Below are 14,475 nucleotides of genomic sequence, written 5' to 3'. Positions count from 1 at the left end.
GGAAAGGTTATGGCAAAATCATCTCTTTTGATTCTGGCACTACAGCTGCTGTATTCCCATTCCAAATGTGGGACCTAAAGGGAACAGGCTGTCTGGCAGTGGCACCAGTCTGGGATTTTGAAGCTCTGTATTGTCTTTTCAGCTCACTGAGAGACTTGCAGGCTCACATAGTTTACCCAATATCAAAATGAGCCAAGCTTTCCATTTATATTCTGCATTGTAGTGTAGAGCTGTGAAAACAATGAACAAGAAAAGTTGTTGTTGTGAGTGGGGAATGAAACTCTCCTGATAACTTTAAAAGACAAAACAGGAAATGTCATTTTGAAATGTTCTACCCTAAATGAAGTAATGGTTTCTCAAGTCACAGCACAGCTACGCTCTGAGACTGTTCACCAACAGAGTAAACAGGGAGCTGGGACCATACCAGCTTTGAGATTCAGCTCTCTCTGTATCTTCATTTTGCTCCAGATTTTCAGACCAAGCTTCTCAAGGCTATTAAGTCAATAACTGGGTCTTTGCAGTATCTGGACTTTCAGGTTTCCAAAATACTGACACATTTCAGTCTAGAGGAACCCAAAGTAGTTTCTAATGAAGTTATTTTTCTTTGGAATCTGACCAAAGGACCACTTCTCCTATTTTCCCCTGAGGGGTGCACAGACCACAGATTTGCAAGCATTGCCAGTTTCAGTAGCCCTAAGTTTCCAAAGGCTGCTAAACCAAAAGCCCTTTCAGGTGAATTGTGTCTTCTGTGCCTGTGATGCTAAGGAATCCCTGCAGCCTGCTGGGAGTGAAACTCACCCCTGTTGTTGGAAGATGTTACATTTCCAGGAAGGATTTTAATTTTGCTTTATTGCCTTTTCCCAGTGTTTTTCTGGAATATTTTCAGCAGCTCTAATTCTGCTGTATGTGCTTAGGTGGCAAACACCAAGGGGCACAGCCTGGCACGCTGAATGCATGCCCATGGTACTGAGCCCTCTTTGCAGCTGAGCTGTAATGCCTAAAGGCTACCACAAAGCTCCACTCAGTGACCCTCATATGCTTGGTTAAGGCCTGTCTTCCACAGATAACACATTCTATCTATCCAAAAGGGTTTTGGTACTTTGCTTATTTCTGCTGCTGCAGAAATAAGATGTGAAAGAGAGCTGCTGCCTACTGCACCAGTAGGGTGCTTCACCTCCAAGCAGCTGCTGTGTGCTGTGGCGACTTCAGCTGTTCCCTGTAGGGCTATTTGCTTAGTCTTGGATCTGAGTCACCTGTGTTAGACTGCATAACTCAGAGCTGGTTAGCAAGGCAGCTTTTCCTGAAACGAGATTGTGCAAAGCCAAGGATACAGCCTTGCCTTAACAGGATGGGTTTTGGTGCCAGGTTTTTTTTATTTTCCAGTGGTTTAGGTGTTGCCCAGCTTTTTCAGGCAGTACAGAAGCACTTTACAGTGAAGTGGTGGATGCTCAAACTGAGAGTTCTGCTTGCCTTTTGGGTGAGCTTCTCCCAGGTGGGAGGTGATAGTATGGGAGAAAGCAGGCAGTGTCTGCTCATGGGTTACAGCTGCAGCTAAAGCTCACAGGAAGAGGAAATTTTGAGAGACTGACTTTGTTTCTCCTTTTACTTCAGTTGTCCTAAACCAGGCCAGGGTCTGGATGGATAAACGAAGTATCTCACTGGGCAATAGAGAAAAGTTGGAAGACTTTGAAGATATTGAAGCAAGGACTCCAGCCATCTCATGAAGCACCTTTTTTTCCCCTGGAATCTTGGTAAGTCTTGGATTTTACTGGTGGTTTGTTGTATCCGGAGGTTTGCTGGTCTGGTTTCCGAATGATCGTCAATGGTCCTTGTTTGTTTAGTATCTGTGATAGACTCTGTTGCCTCAAAACAACGCTTGTGGCAGAGCAGGTCTGTAACCCATAATGATTCTGTTGTCCCAAAGAAGGGGTGACGTACCTGGTCGTGAATAGACCGGGGTGATGGCCTTAATAGTTCTGCAGGGGAGCTGCTGGTTTAACAAAGAAAAGAGAGAGTTCCTGCAGGGGGAATTCCCTCTTTAAATCCAGGTGTGACAGACGCACTGCAGGGGCTGGTGCGCACCTCTGTGGAGAGACACCCTACCAAAAGAGTGTAAAAGTAGCACAATTTCTGGGTTCATGTGTTGCATCTACCACAGGATACTGTGCTGGGATGTACCTGCACCTCTGGAAAACTTGGGCTCTGGATCCAAGGAGTGGTCATAGCTGTCTTTTTCTCTCGCTTCTTAACTCTCTCTTCCTTCTTTTTCTTCCCTTTTCCCCTCTACTTCTGTCTATTACTGAGAGTTTTTTTTCTGACTCTAACAAACCCAAGTCGTTATTTGGTATTGGTTCACTTTAATTTACAGCAAGGGAATTTTTGAATCCTTGCATGACCTCCCCTGCTGAGCAGGGCTGGCTCGGGATACTGTGTCATGACACCATCTCTGTAGCTCACAGACTTCAGTGTTGTTTTGTTTTTTGGCTTGTGTGTGGTTTGGTTTCGGTTTGGGACTTCTTTGGTCACGTTTGTAAGAGGAGTTCATAAATGAAGACCCTCGGACTGAGAAAAAAGATGTTTCAAGGCTGCGTGGTGCTAGTAAAGAGGAGGGAATGAGACGTTAGCAGTGATCTGCCAGGGTCATCTTTCCCACCAGCTCAGTAGGCATCACCAGCAGTGCCTACCAGGAGACCAAGTAACCAGATGAAGCATGAGTGAGGAGTGGACAGATGCAAAATAACCTGTAAAGCTCCAGAGCTGGTCACTTCAAGCTGTGAGTGACTTTTGTTTTGGGGAATTCATGCAACCACTACTCAGGCTGCTCTTTACACGAACAAAAGACTTATCTCTTCTGGGTTACAATGTAGCATTTTTTTGCCTGCCCTAAATTCACTTAATTTTAACTTAATCACTCCATATTTGTAATGTTTCTGTGAGGCTGCCGCGTTGCTGTCTCAGCAGCAATAGGGGGAAGTTGAAAGAAGTTAATCGTGCTGTGTAGCTCCAATGCCTTCTGGTTTATTATGAAGAATAAAGACAAGCACTCCACTATTTTATCTCTCATGTGCAGTTAACTTAATTCCTAATCCTCTAAAGAGATGGGGTTCTTCCTAACGGTTTGGCTTCTGCCTTGCTTTCGAGCTGCACATGAAACTTAAAAGTAGAACTGCTCAGTGCTGAGAAAATGTTAATAAATGCATGCATAAGTCAGTCTTCATTAGCTTCTCCTTAAACATTCAGAGAGAGTTTTCCTCTTAGTGGCTTGCCTAGCTGAAATTAATGCTTAGCAGGCTTCTTTCCTCTCGTGCGGATAATGGCTGCTGATTCACGGCACAGCACAAACGGATACCTACAGTCAGCTAAGCTCTCTGCTCTAAGTGTTAGTAGCTGTCTAAAATACCTCTTCCTCCTCAGCTGGGAGGTCTTTTCTTAGCCTGGCCACTGCCTCCTCCCCGTTATTTTCATAGTTCCTCGCTAGATCTGAGTATTCACTCAGGACATGTGGGCTGTGGTACAAGTTAATAAGCCTCTGCAAGCAGCTAGATCCTCACAGTGATAGTTCTCTTTCTTTTCAGTATGTTACAGTGGAATGGGATTTAGCAAACGGCTTAACAAGATTCATCTGCAGGATTTGGCCTTTGTTGTGTTTCCACTTGTGGACAAACTTGTGCTTTGTCCTTGTTTGCTCTGGGAAACAAGCTCCAAAAGTGCTGAGACAACATCTGTGCTTAGGTGAAGTTTTCACACAGCACGTAGTCAGCAAACCTCCACCGGTTCAGTTCAGAATACTGTTTACATTGCCCCTCTCCTTTGGGTACATTTAATTTTAGTCCCTTACACTCTTGCAATTTCTCTCTTACTCCCCACATTCATCTTCCTCCACTCAGCTAATTGGATTAACACTTTTACTGTATTTCTTGTGTGGTATTGATTTGATAATAGCAATCTTCCACTCTTAACTGTAATCCCATATTTTCTCTGGCCTCAGAACAGCCTTAACTAGATGCCCCTTCTCCTCCACCATTGCCCTTGGACTTTGTTTAAAATCCCCACAGTGATCAAAAGTCCTGAAGCTTAGTTATGCCCAGCCCTGTAACAGCAGCGTGCCTTGCTGACTGCATAAGCACTGAAGGTGTAGGTGTGGGATAACGCTCCCCCTTCCTTTGATAGCTGCTCAATCCTGACATAAATGACCTCCCAAAATCTGAAGCTTGTGGTTTTGCAAGCATTTAGTCACTTGGGTGCTTAGCTTAGGTATCTTCAGGGGAGGTTAAATACCTCAAATATTTGCTTGCCTGTGCTTACTCTTCGATGTTCAAACTCCTGGCAAGAGCTCAACAGCCAAATTCCCTGGTGACCTGTGAAAATCTCTGCTGAAGTGTCTAGAGCATATAAATCTTAAGCTTTCTGAGAGTCAAGAAATGTTTGCAATGAGGCAAAGTCTGATTCACTGCAATTATCAGCAGCTTTCCAGGAATTCTGGCAAAGCAGACCCTGTCTTTATCCTCTGTGTAAAGGAATCATTTTGATAGTCAGATGTGCAAGCTCAACTGTGTATGGACTCTGCAGAGTTTCAAGCTTGGTGTGCATCTTTATTTTGATTCCTGTTTGTGATGCAGACTGCATTCTCTAAAAGCCTGAAATTATCTGCTGGGCTGGGCAGTGGTTGTCTTCAGCTCCTCCTCAAACGAGCTGAGGCTTCTTCCAAGCTAATCTGCTTTTGTTTGCCTTAATGTGGCTCCAAAGGTGTGTGAGGCTCCATCCGTCCTGCCCCTGCTTCAGTCTTGTGCACTGTGGAGGAGAGGTAGTGTCCAAGTGGCAACAAGCCACTTGCACTTGGGATCCTGGCAGCTCTGCTCTTTCCTCCAAACCAGTGCTGCAATAATGACTTATTTTGACTTGGGGAAATGGGAAGCACACAGTTCTGGCTGCCCCTTTCTCCTATTTGATCCAGCATTTTGCAAATAAGGCTTCCCCCTACTCAGGCTGGCTGTGCAGTCCAGAACCGAGGCTGATGTGTTCACACACACAGGGCATAGTCTCCAGGTGTAGGCAGCTTCATTTTCTGTCTCACTCTGCTGTTGTCACAGTTTAAAAGAGTATTTTCATTATACTATGGCAGCTGTGAGACAGTTCCTCAATTTGACAGCTTCTATGCCAGCTTGCTGCTCTCATCACACAGATGAATTTCTTTCATGTTCAATATCAACATTTCACTGCTTTGAAGTGAGCTGTAGCATAAGCAAAGAGAGGACAACCATCACGGAGTAAGAGGCTGTAAACACAAGGTGTGTGTGGATGCTGTTACAGGGATACTGGAGGAAGAAGTGATTGGTGTTATTTGATACTACTTACATGGACTTCAATTTTATTTTGTTCCTTACACCCTCCTGAGGCTAAGGCCACAGCTCAGGATAGCACACCTCCTTCAGCATTTTCTTGGCTTTTGCTTCTGCTGGTGGAGAGTCAGGGCCTCCAAATTTCTCTGCAGGCTATCAGTGAAGTTATTAAAGACACAAAGTGTCTGCTCAACAAGTTTGCCAATGATACCAAACTGGGAGGCTTAGCTGATACGGCTGCAGGCTGTGCAGCCATCCAGAGAGACCTGGATAGACAGAGCTGGGCACAGAGGATCCAAATGAGGTTCAACAAGGACAAGTGCAGAGTCCTACATCTGGGGAGGAACAATAAACTGCACCAGTACAGGCTGGGAGGTGACTGCTGGAGAGCAACCCTGCAGAGCGGGACCTGGGAGTGCAGGTGGAGAACATCTATGGCACAGCAATGTGCCCTTGTGGCCAAGAAGGCTAATGGGTTTCTGGGGTGTATTAAGCAGAGTGTGTTCAGCAGATCAAGGGAGGTTCTCCTCTCCTCTACTTTGCCCTTGTGAGACGTTATCTTGAGTACTGCATTCAGTTTTGACCTCTCCAGTTTAAGAGGGGCTGGGATCTGCTGGAGAAGGTCCAGCAGAAAGCTATGAGGATAATTAGGGCACTGGAGCACTGCCTGATGAGGAGAGTCTGAGGGACCTGGGGCTGTTTAGTCTGGAGAAGAGAAGCCTGAGAGGAGATTTGATAAATGTTTATAAATCTCTGAGGGCTGGGAGTTGGGGGGATGGGACAGGCTCTGCTCACTGCTCCCTGGGATAGGACAAGGAGCAATGGATGGAAGCTGCAGCACAGGAGGTTCCAGCTCAACACAAGGGGGAACTTCTTGACTGTAAGGGTCCCAGAGCACTGGCACAGGCTGCCCAGAGAGGTTGTGGAGTCTCCTTCTCTGGAGCCTTTCCAGGCCTGTCTGGATGTGTTGCTGTGTGGCTTGAGCTGGATTGTGTGGTCCTGCTGTGGCAGGTGGCTTGGACTCAATGATCTCCTTGGGTTCCTTCCAACCCTTAATATTCTGTGATCCTGTGAACCCCAAAACACCAACCAAACCAAGCTGGGATCCTTGCACATCTCTGGGACTGGGCAGTGTCCTACCTTCTGTAGAGGGAAAAAAAAAAAGATGGGGACAAAGTAATCTCTACAAAAAACAGTTTTGTGTTAGGATTTTCAACCCTCATTGGCCCAGGACAAGCTTCAGAAGATATCTGTTCTGTTGTAAACTATGACCTGTCAGTGCCAGTCACAGCAGGAATTGGGTTTGAGCTGGGCTTGTCTGCTACTCTTTGCTCCCTTGTAACCTTTTGTGACCGTGTACTTAACCCCAGAACATCTTATTAGTGGCTTATTTCCTTTACTTTGCATCTAATATCTGATCAGTAGTCTGAGGTTGTTGCCATACCTCTGTTTCATGGCAGCTTTGAGAAAGGAAGCTTTTGTGATGCTTTCCTGTGTTACAAAGGTGTTCCTGCAATGGCTCTCATGTAGGCTGTAAGCAACTTTCAGTAGGTGTTTCATCTGAACTCCTCTTGAAGCATTTTCCATATTCACTTCCTCCCACCTTGCTTTTCCCGAGGTCCCACTTCCCTGGGAGATCTGTGGAATACTTGGCACAACCACAGCACAGGAAGGAGGGCAGTGGGAAAGGGCTGCAAGTGCTTGCAGCAGCAGCTGGCTGAACCCTGTCCCCTCTTCTTGCTCCAACCTGGACAATTAGAGGTCATATGTGTGCATCTAGGGGTGGTTTCAAACACCTGTGGACAGGACTGTGGAGCTGGAATCTGAGTAGCCCAGGTTTGCCCATGTGCTTTTTGGGGTGATTGGTGAGGATTTGTGTGCAACCTGAAGGTCAGGAATTTGCAAAGTCTCTTTGTGTCTTGAGGACTGGAGCTGTCTCTTAGGACATCGGAGTTGCCAAAGCAGGGAGTGTAGGGAAGTCCTGTGCAAATGCTGGAGCAGGATTTGGGGAGCTATGCACAGCTTGGGACAGGAGCTGAAGGGAGTTGAGCTGGATGGTGCAAGAACTGCATGGGGCTTAGGACATGTCTAATAAAGGTGGGATTGGAGTGCTCTCTGTTACCACAAACCAGTTAGTCCCTCATGCTTTGGAGAAGCTGATTTTCCTCTCAAGTGGGTGTAAATGCTGCATTTCTGACTTGCTTGTGTTTGCTCTCAGACTTCAGCCTTGTTGCCATATGGAGCAGCAGAGCAATGGTCTCTGTTAGAGCTGTAGGGAATGATGGATTTGCAGTGTGTAGGATAACTTGTGCCTTAACAAAATTGCTTCCTTTTGCCCTGGAAAGAAAGCAAGTATTAACTGCTGCTTCAACAACCTACGCATGTCTGAACTTCATTCATGCCCCTTATGCTCTTAGGGGATGTCAGTGCTGCTGTCATCCTCCAGTGCTGCATTGTTGACATCATTAGCAGTGGAATTACTGTAGTACTGAAAAGCAAAAGTGTCAAACTATTTCAATGCAACAGAAAGGGCAAACAGCTCTTGCTAGAACAGCCTTCTAAAACTGAAGCTGAGGGACAGTGATCCTTCACTTTGGATGGGGGGGTGTCAAGAGTAGTAGCAGTCAGGTGTTTGTGTAGGGTTAGCAGTGTACTAGCAGTTGAAACCATTTTGTCCCAGGAGATCCCAAGTTTTCTGCAGTGTGCTGCACAACGACCTAAATCAGAGGAAATAGGTTAGCCAAAACAACAAACTCTGGCTTTAGGATGCCTTTTGATGTATGTTTTCTGAGGAGCTCTTGCTTGCACATCAGAGGTACATTACCGAGGAGGAGGATGTGTTATTGCTGCCCCTCTGCCATGAAAGCATCTGCCTGACCCTTGTTTCCTAGTGACCACGGCTGTAACCTGAAAAGCTCAGCTTAGAAGCAGTCCTGCTGTGAGCAGCTTTTGATGCCCAGAGCCAATTCTCAAATGGAGCATTTCACTATTTCCTGTTGGGAGATAGTGCCTAACTTGCCTCCCTGCATTTGATCCACTGAGCCTTTCTCTTCTGTCTTGGCTTGCTGTGGTTGTTGTCGGTTTGTGGGTTGGCTTTGTTTTGTTGGATCTGTTTTTTTTTTCTCCCCCTAGCTTGTTGCTTTTCTCGTATGCACTTCAGAGACTGGCTAGAAATAGCTTAGCTGTTGAGAATGAGTGGGGAGGGTGAAATACAGGAGAAAAAATGCTGGTTGTATCTGCTGAGCCTTAGCCATTCCTTGACAAAATAAACTGTATTCCCTTTCTTCCCTTGTGGCAATTGATCTCTGACTGGAGCTGTGCTTATTAATAAAGAAATAAGTTTACCCCTCGGAGGAAAAGACAGCTTATTGCTCAACTTGCTATTTCCTCACACTTCTTTTGTACAGTGCAGTAGCTGATGGCAGACACATCTTTTAGAAGGGTGGGCTGTGGCTAGCTCAAGAACTGCAAACAAATGTATTTGCCCAAGACTGTCCCCAAACAGCAGTACAAGGCATGTGTATAAGCTAATTTATGGCAAGGCTTAGGAGGAGCAGCTGAGATCTCTTGGCTTGCCTAGCTTGGAGAAGTGAAGGCTTCAAGGGGACATCCACCACAATCTACACCTGTCTCAAGGTGGGCAGTAGAGGTGGAGATCTCTCTAGCACTGATCTTCTCTCTGACTCCAGGGAATGGAACAGAGCTTTCAGGGGAAGTCAAGTTTGGAGATTAGGAACAGAGTGTTCACGGACAGGGTGGTTGTACCTGGAACGGGGTTCCCAGAGAAGTTCAAGTTCAAGAGAGACATCTGAAGAGCAGCCTTCATCATATGGTTTAGCTGTAGATAGTCCTTTGAAGAGCCGGGAGTTGGACTCCAAGTTCCTTATGAGTCCCTTCCAGCTTGAGATATTTTCTGATCCCGTAACATATCGTTACTTTGGTTTACAGACTAAATACTCTGCAATGAAAATAAGCTCAGCAAAGCAGCTCAGCAACCTGCACTCGATGAACCTGCTTTTGGTTGGTTAAAACCAGGTGTTTTAGTTGTGTGCAAACAGGCTTCTTATGGCCTGGAAACCTCCACAGCACTAGAGAGAATAAAAACCTCTCTGCTAAATGCTGTTGCTTTGCAGTGGATAGCTACAAAAACTGAGCTTGCAAATTAGGTTTTGTTTCTCTTAGCAGCTTGCCTAGAGTTTAAGTTCTGCCTGGCACATACCTGAGGGGCATAGATACCCTTAGGTATCCTTTGGCATTGTCTATGACAGGTGAGTGTTATGTCACTTCAGAGCAGAGGGAAAATAGAAAGGCTTTTGCAGTGTTTAATCAGAGGCTTGGTTTTAAGAACCAGTTCATGACAAAAAATGGGGACATGTTAGGCAGTTTATTTTATATCTGTGCAGAAATAACAGCTAACAGGTGGCTGGTACTAACCAGGCAAATAGGAGTAAAATTATGATTTGGATGCAGAGCTGTTGCCTTGTTGAAGATCTCCACCAATTTAATAAGCTCCAGGAACTGAACCCACTCCTAAGGGCCCAGTCCTCCAATGCACTCTGCAAATGAATTTAATTGAGTTGTAATGAGGCTAGTTACAGAGAACTGTTCCACTTAATGTGCAGCTTGTTGCAGGATTAGCTTCAAACTCAGGAGTGCAGCATATGTTGGAGCATTACTTCAAAAATAAAGTGTTCAAGTTGTCAGAAAGACATCTGAACACCTCCTTTATGCTTTTAGCTTCACATAAGACTTAAAATGCACTTTCCTGCAAATGGGCAGCTGATGAAGAGCTGTCTAAACTCAGGCTACAGTGAGAAGGACAGCTGAGATGTTTCTGGTGAACCTTTTAAGGCGATCATGGAGAGATCTGGCATCTAAATGCCTCTATTGAGACATTACATGCTAGCCTTCCAATGTGACCTCAGAAGGAGTTTCCATAAGGAGCAGCTCGAGGTGGGCTTCTGATCTTCAAAAGCTAAGAAGCTCATTGAATACTGGAAGTGGTGGCACACTCTCTGCTTCATTTAGAAGTGATTTTATTAATGAAAAGTAATGTACATAGAATCCCAGAATTGTCAGGGCTGGAAGGGACCCCAAGGATAGAATCATAGAATCAACCAGGTTGGAACAGACCTCCAAGCTCATCCAGTCCAACCTAGCACCCAGCCCTAGCCATTCAAGTAGAATATGGCACCAAGTGCTTCATTCAGGCTTTTCTTGAACACCTTCAGGGATGGCAACTCCACCACCTCTCTGGGCAGCCCATTCCAATGCCACTCACTCTCTCTAGGAAGAACTTCCTCCTAACACCCCTCCTAGACCTCCCCTGGCACAACCTCCTAGACCTCCCCTGGCACAACTTGAGGCTGTGTCCCCTTGTTCTGTTGCTCACACTAGATGAGGGCCCCATCCAGCCTGTCCGTTTTATATCCTTAACTATTAGTAGCCACAATTTATAGTACAGGAAAGATCTGAGCAAGACTGGGTTTATTTTTAATTCCTTGCTGGTTTTAACCCATCAGTGTGCAAGCAAATGCCATCAAAAGTTTATTTAGAAAGAAAAAGGACCTTTTGGACTAATACCACTGAAGATTGAGATCCAGTTATGTGTCATATCAAAAGAGACTGACAGGCATAATTCCCTGCAGGGTATCTCAGAGGGAAGGTTTGGTGCCCCAGCAATAACTTGTGGTGTAGGATACAATTTTCATCCTATGATGCTTCCTCTGGAGGACAGAGAAACATGTTTTGGTAAAATGTGTGACTTGGCCTGTTTTGTGCACAAAATATAATGAAACAAAGTTTGAGGCTTCTATATTAAGAGTGAGTTAAGGTCCTTTAAACTGCATCCTGCACATCAAATTCTTTTCTTCACACTGTGGGCACAGTGCTTGTCCAGTTCTATTTAACTTGCCCTCAGGCTTCTAGATATAAATCTCTGCTGAAATATTTAGACAGCAATTATGGTATTATATGTTTAAATGGGTGAAAATGACCTATCAATACATAATAAACAGACACAAGAATATATTATTCGTGTTTCTGAAAGCTTCAATTATTTCTATTTGGGTATCAATTAGAGTTTGCTTTTAAACAGAAGTCAGAGTAGTAGCATTCAGTTCACTTACTCTAAATTAGATGGCAGTATGTTTCACTTAATATAAATTGTGTGTGATTACTTACAATCAGTTTAAATCAATAAGTTTGTGATGGATTTTTACCCTGTGCTGTGGTTTCTCAGTAATAAATCCCTTGTTTAGTCCAGAAGGCATCGCTTCTTTTGGCAGCTTTCCATGCATTTCCGTAATGAGAATTGGATAGGCACTGCTTCAGCAAATCAGCATTGAAGGAAGAGGGGAGAAAAAAAGGTCCCTGTAGAGGATAAACACGTTTTAAAAAATCAATTGAACTCAACTAGTCTCAATTCATGTGAATAGAACATTCTGAGAATCTTGGAATCTGTTCTTTGCAGCAGAAATGTGTGCATGTCCTGGCCTACTGAGTTAAAGGCAGGGAATCCCAAACAGAAAATTGGGTTGGGTGGTGAATGGCTGAGATCTGCTCTGAGGAAAAGGACCTGGGGGTCTGGGTTGATGAAAAGCTCAACATGAGCTGGCAGTGTGAGTGCAGCCCAGACAGCAACCTTGTGCTGAGCTGTAGCAAGAGCAGCGTGGCCAGCAGGGCAAAGGAGGGGATGGGTTTAAAGTGGCAGAGGGGAGATTGAAACTGGGTGTTAGGAAGAAGTTCTTTCAAGTGAGGGTGGTGGCACACTGGCACAGGTTGCCTAGGGAGATTGTGGATGCTCCCTCCCTGGAGGTGTTCGAGGCCAGATTGGATGAGGCCTTGAGCAATCTGTTCTAGTGGGAGGTGTCCCTGCCCATGGCAGGGAGTTGGAACTGGATGAGCTTTGAGGTCCCTTCCAACCTAAACCATTCTATGAATCAGAATGTAAGCTGTAACTCCAGAATTGGAAGCTTTGGTACCAAGTATGTGGAGGATAGTTGCATAACTTTTATGTTTAGCATCTGAACTGAATCACAATCTGGCTTGGTTTGTTCCTAATGTCATGCCACCTATCTGCAGAAACCACTGCTTTTACCCTAGTCTCCTGTGAACTAGAGCAGGAATTGCTCATGGTAAGTTGCATAGTGCTCATAGTGGATAACAAAGGGATCTTAGCTGTGGAACTGTTTGTAGCTGGAGTTTAACAGGAGTAGGGAAAAGAGCCCCAGGAATTGGTGGTGGCAAGGCAGCAGCCACTTATGGATGACAACATACTGGATTTTGTCAGCCACCTGAAGTATGGAGGTTATGGTGAGATGGGTAAGAAAGCTGCTTGTGGGTGCCTTGAAGATAAAAGAAAATGACCTCTTGGGATGATGTAGCACAGTGAAAACCAACCTGGCTATGGCAATGCACTTGTATGAGCAGCAATCTCCTGCCCTGCTTGCCAGTGAAGCTCTTGGTGGTAAATCTGTCAGTGTAAAGCATCCACTCAATCACATGAGGATGGCTAAAGTCATTAATTGAATCAGAGTGGGGAAAGCTATTTTCAGTTTCCTGAATGGAAAGCTGCTTCCAGGCCAGGAAGTTCTTGCCCATCTCTTAAGTGAGCTCTCTGCTTCAGGTCATTTATGCCACAGAGCATGCACATGCTTGGTCTTTCTCCCACTTCTGGATTCAGCTCCCGGTTGTAAAAGTCACACAATAGCACTGTGTTGCATCCCAGGGCTGAGCAGACTTCATGAGGGAATTCTTAACAGAAATAAAACATGGAAGTGAATCAGTGAACTCCTGAGCTGCTGAGAGCACCAAAAAATCTGGGAGTGCCAATGCTTGCAAGGTCTGGCAGCGAGGAAGAGATGTTGGGAAGGGTCTGTAGGAGGGGAGCAATACAGTGACAAATGAGTGTGTGTTTTGGTGCAGGCATGATAAGTTAGGCACTCAGAGGTTCATAGAATGGCTTGAGTTGGAAGGGACCTGAAAGATCTAGTCCCAACCCTCCTGCTGTGGGCAGGGACACTTTCCACTAGCCCAGGTTGCTCAAGGCCTCATCCAGCCTGACCTTGAACATCTCCAGGGAGGGAGCATCCATGATTTCACTGGGAAACCTGTGCCAGTGTCTTACCACCCTCTTGGAAAGAATTTCTTCCTGATTTTCAGTCTCAGTCTGCGCTTCTCAGACTTCAGTCCATTCCCTCTCATCTTGTTATAGCAAATCTTTGGAACAGTTCTCTTACAGCTCTCCTGTAGCCCTCTTCAGTTAGTGGAAAACTGTTCTAAGGTCTCCCCTGAACTTTCTCTTCTCCAGGCCTGTACAGCCCCATCTCCCTCAGTCTTTCCCCCATAGGGGAGGTGCTCCAGCCCTCTGATCACCTTTGTGGCTTCCTCTGGACCTGCTCCAGCAGTTCAATGACTTGCATAAAAGCACTGAAGCTTAATACAAGCGCCCAGGCTAAAGATAAGCATTATCACTTGCTGCAAGTTCTGTTTCTCTGTGCAAATTGGTCTATTTTTCCTTCTTTTCTGGAGCACTTGGATTGTTAAGGAAGCAGGTGGTAATTGTGGAGCTCCTGCATCCAAAAGGACATTTAACAGCATGGGTTGCCTTTGTTTTTAAAGGAGCTGCAGATCTGCTGACTGTCTTGGCAAGAAATAGCAGCTGTTTGTGGCTATTTTTCTTCAGCAGGACAAAGCTTCTAGGTTGGGTGTTCTGGTCCTTCACCTGCTTTTCCTGCAGTGGTGCAGAGGCGTTTGTTAATAGACTGACCTGCAATCTCCATGTATGTGGTCTGTGTGTGTTTGCCAAGCTTCTGCCCCAGGCCTTTCCCCTGCTGCTTTTTCAGAACTGCATTATTCAGCTGTGACCAGGAAGAATTATTTTCTATCTGGGCTATCCAAGTGTTCTAATTTGTCAGGTAATTGCTACCAGAGCCAGGCTTTGTGTGAAGGCTAACACCAAAAGGACTATTCGAGGTGTGCAGGCAGGTGTATAATTTTATACTTTTAAATTCATTTGATAGAGAAGATCATAGAATGGTTTGGGTTGGAAAGGACCTTCAAGATGATCATCCAGTGCCAGGTCTGACTTGCAGCATGTGTGGCAGGGAGTCAGTCATTTCCACTCAGATGGAAA

At 45.3% G+C, this 14,475-nt stretch overlaps 1 protein-coding gene across 1 annotated transcript in view; it reads left to right on the top strand.

The window, feature by feature from the left end:
* Nucleotides 1–14,475, top strand: part of GALNT17 (polypeptide N-acetylgalactosaminyltransferase 17) — a 402,097-nt gene that overhangs the window by 9,195 nt on the left and 378,427 nt on the right. The window contains exon 3 of the mRNA XM_064166627.1: nt 1,612–1,751. Within this exon, the coding sequence (XP_064022697.1) occupies nt 1,721–1,751 (31 nt within the window). The 5' untranslated portion in view covers nt 1,612–1,720. The remainder of the gene's footprint in view (nt 1–1,611; nt 1,752–14,475) is intronic.

The sequence above is a fragment of the Pogoniulus pusillus genome, chromosome 27 (genome assembly GCF_015220805.1).
Source record: "Pogoniulus pusillus isolate bPogPus1 chromosome 27, bPogPus1.pri, whole genome shotgun sequence".
Taxonomy (NCBI): domain Eukaryota; kingdom Metazoa; phylum Chordata; class Aves; order Piciformes; family Lybiidae; genus Pogoniulus; species Pogoniulus pusillus.
The sequence above is the reverse complement of the archived record's forward strand: the minus strand, read 5'-3'. Positions and strand labels throughout refer to the sequence as shown.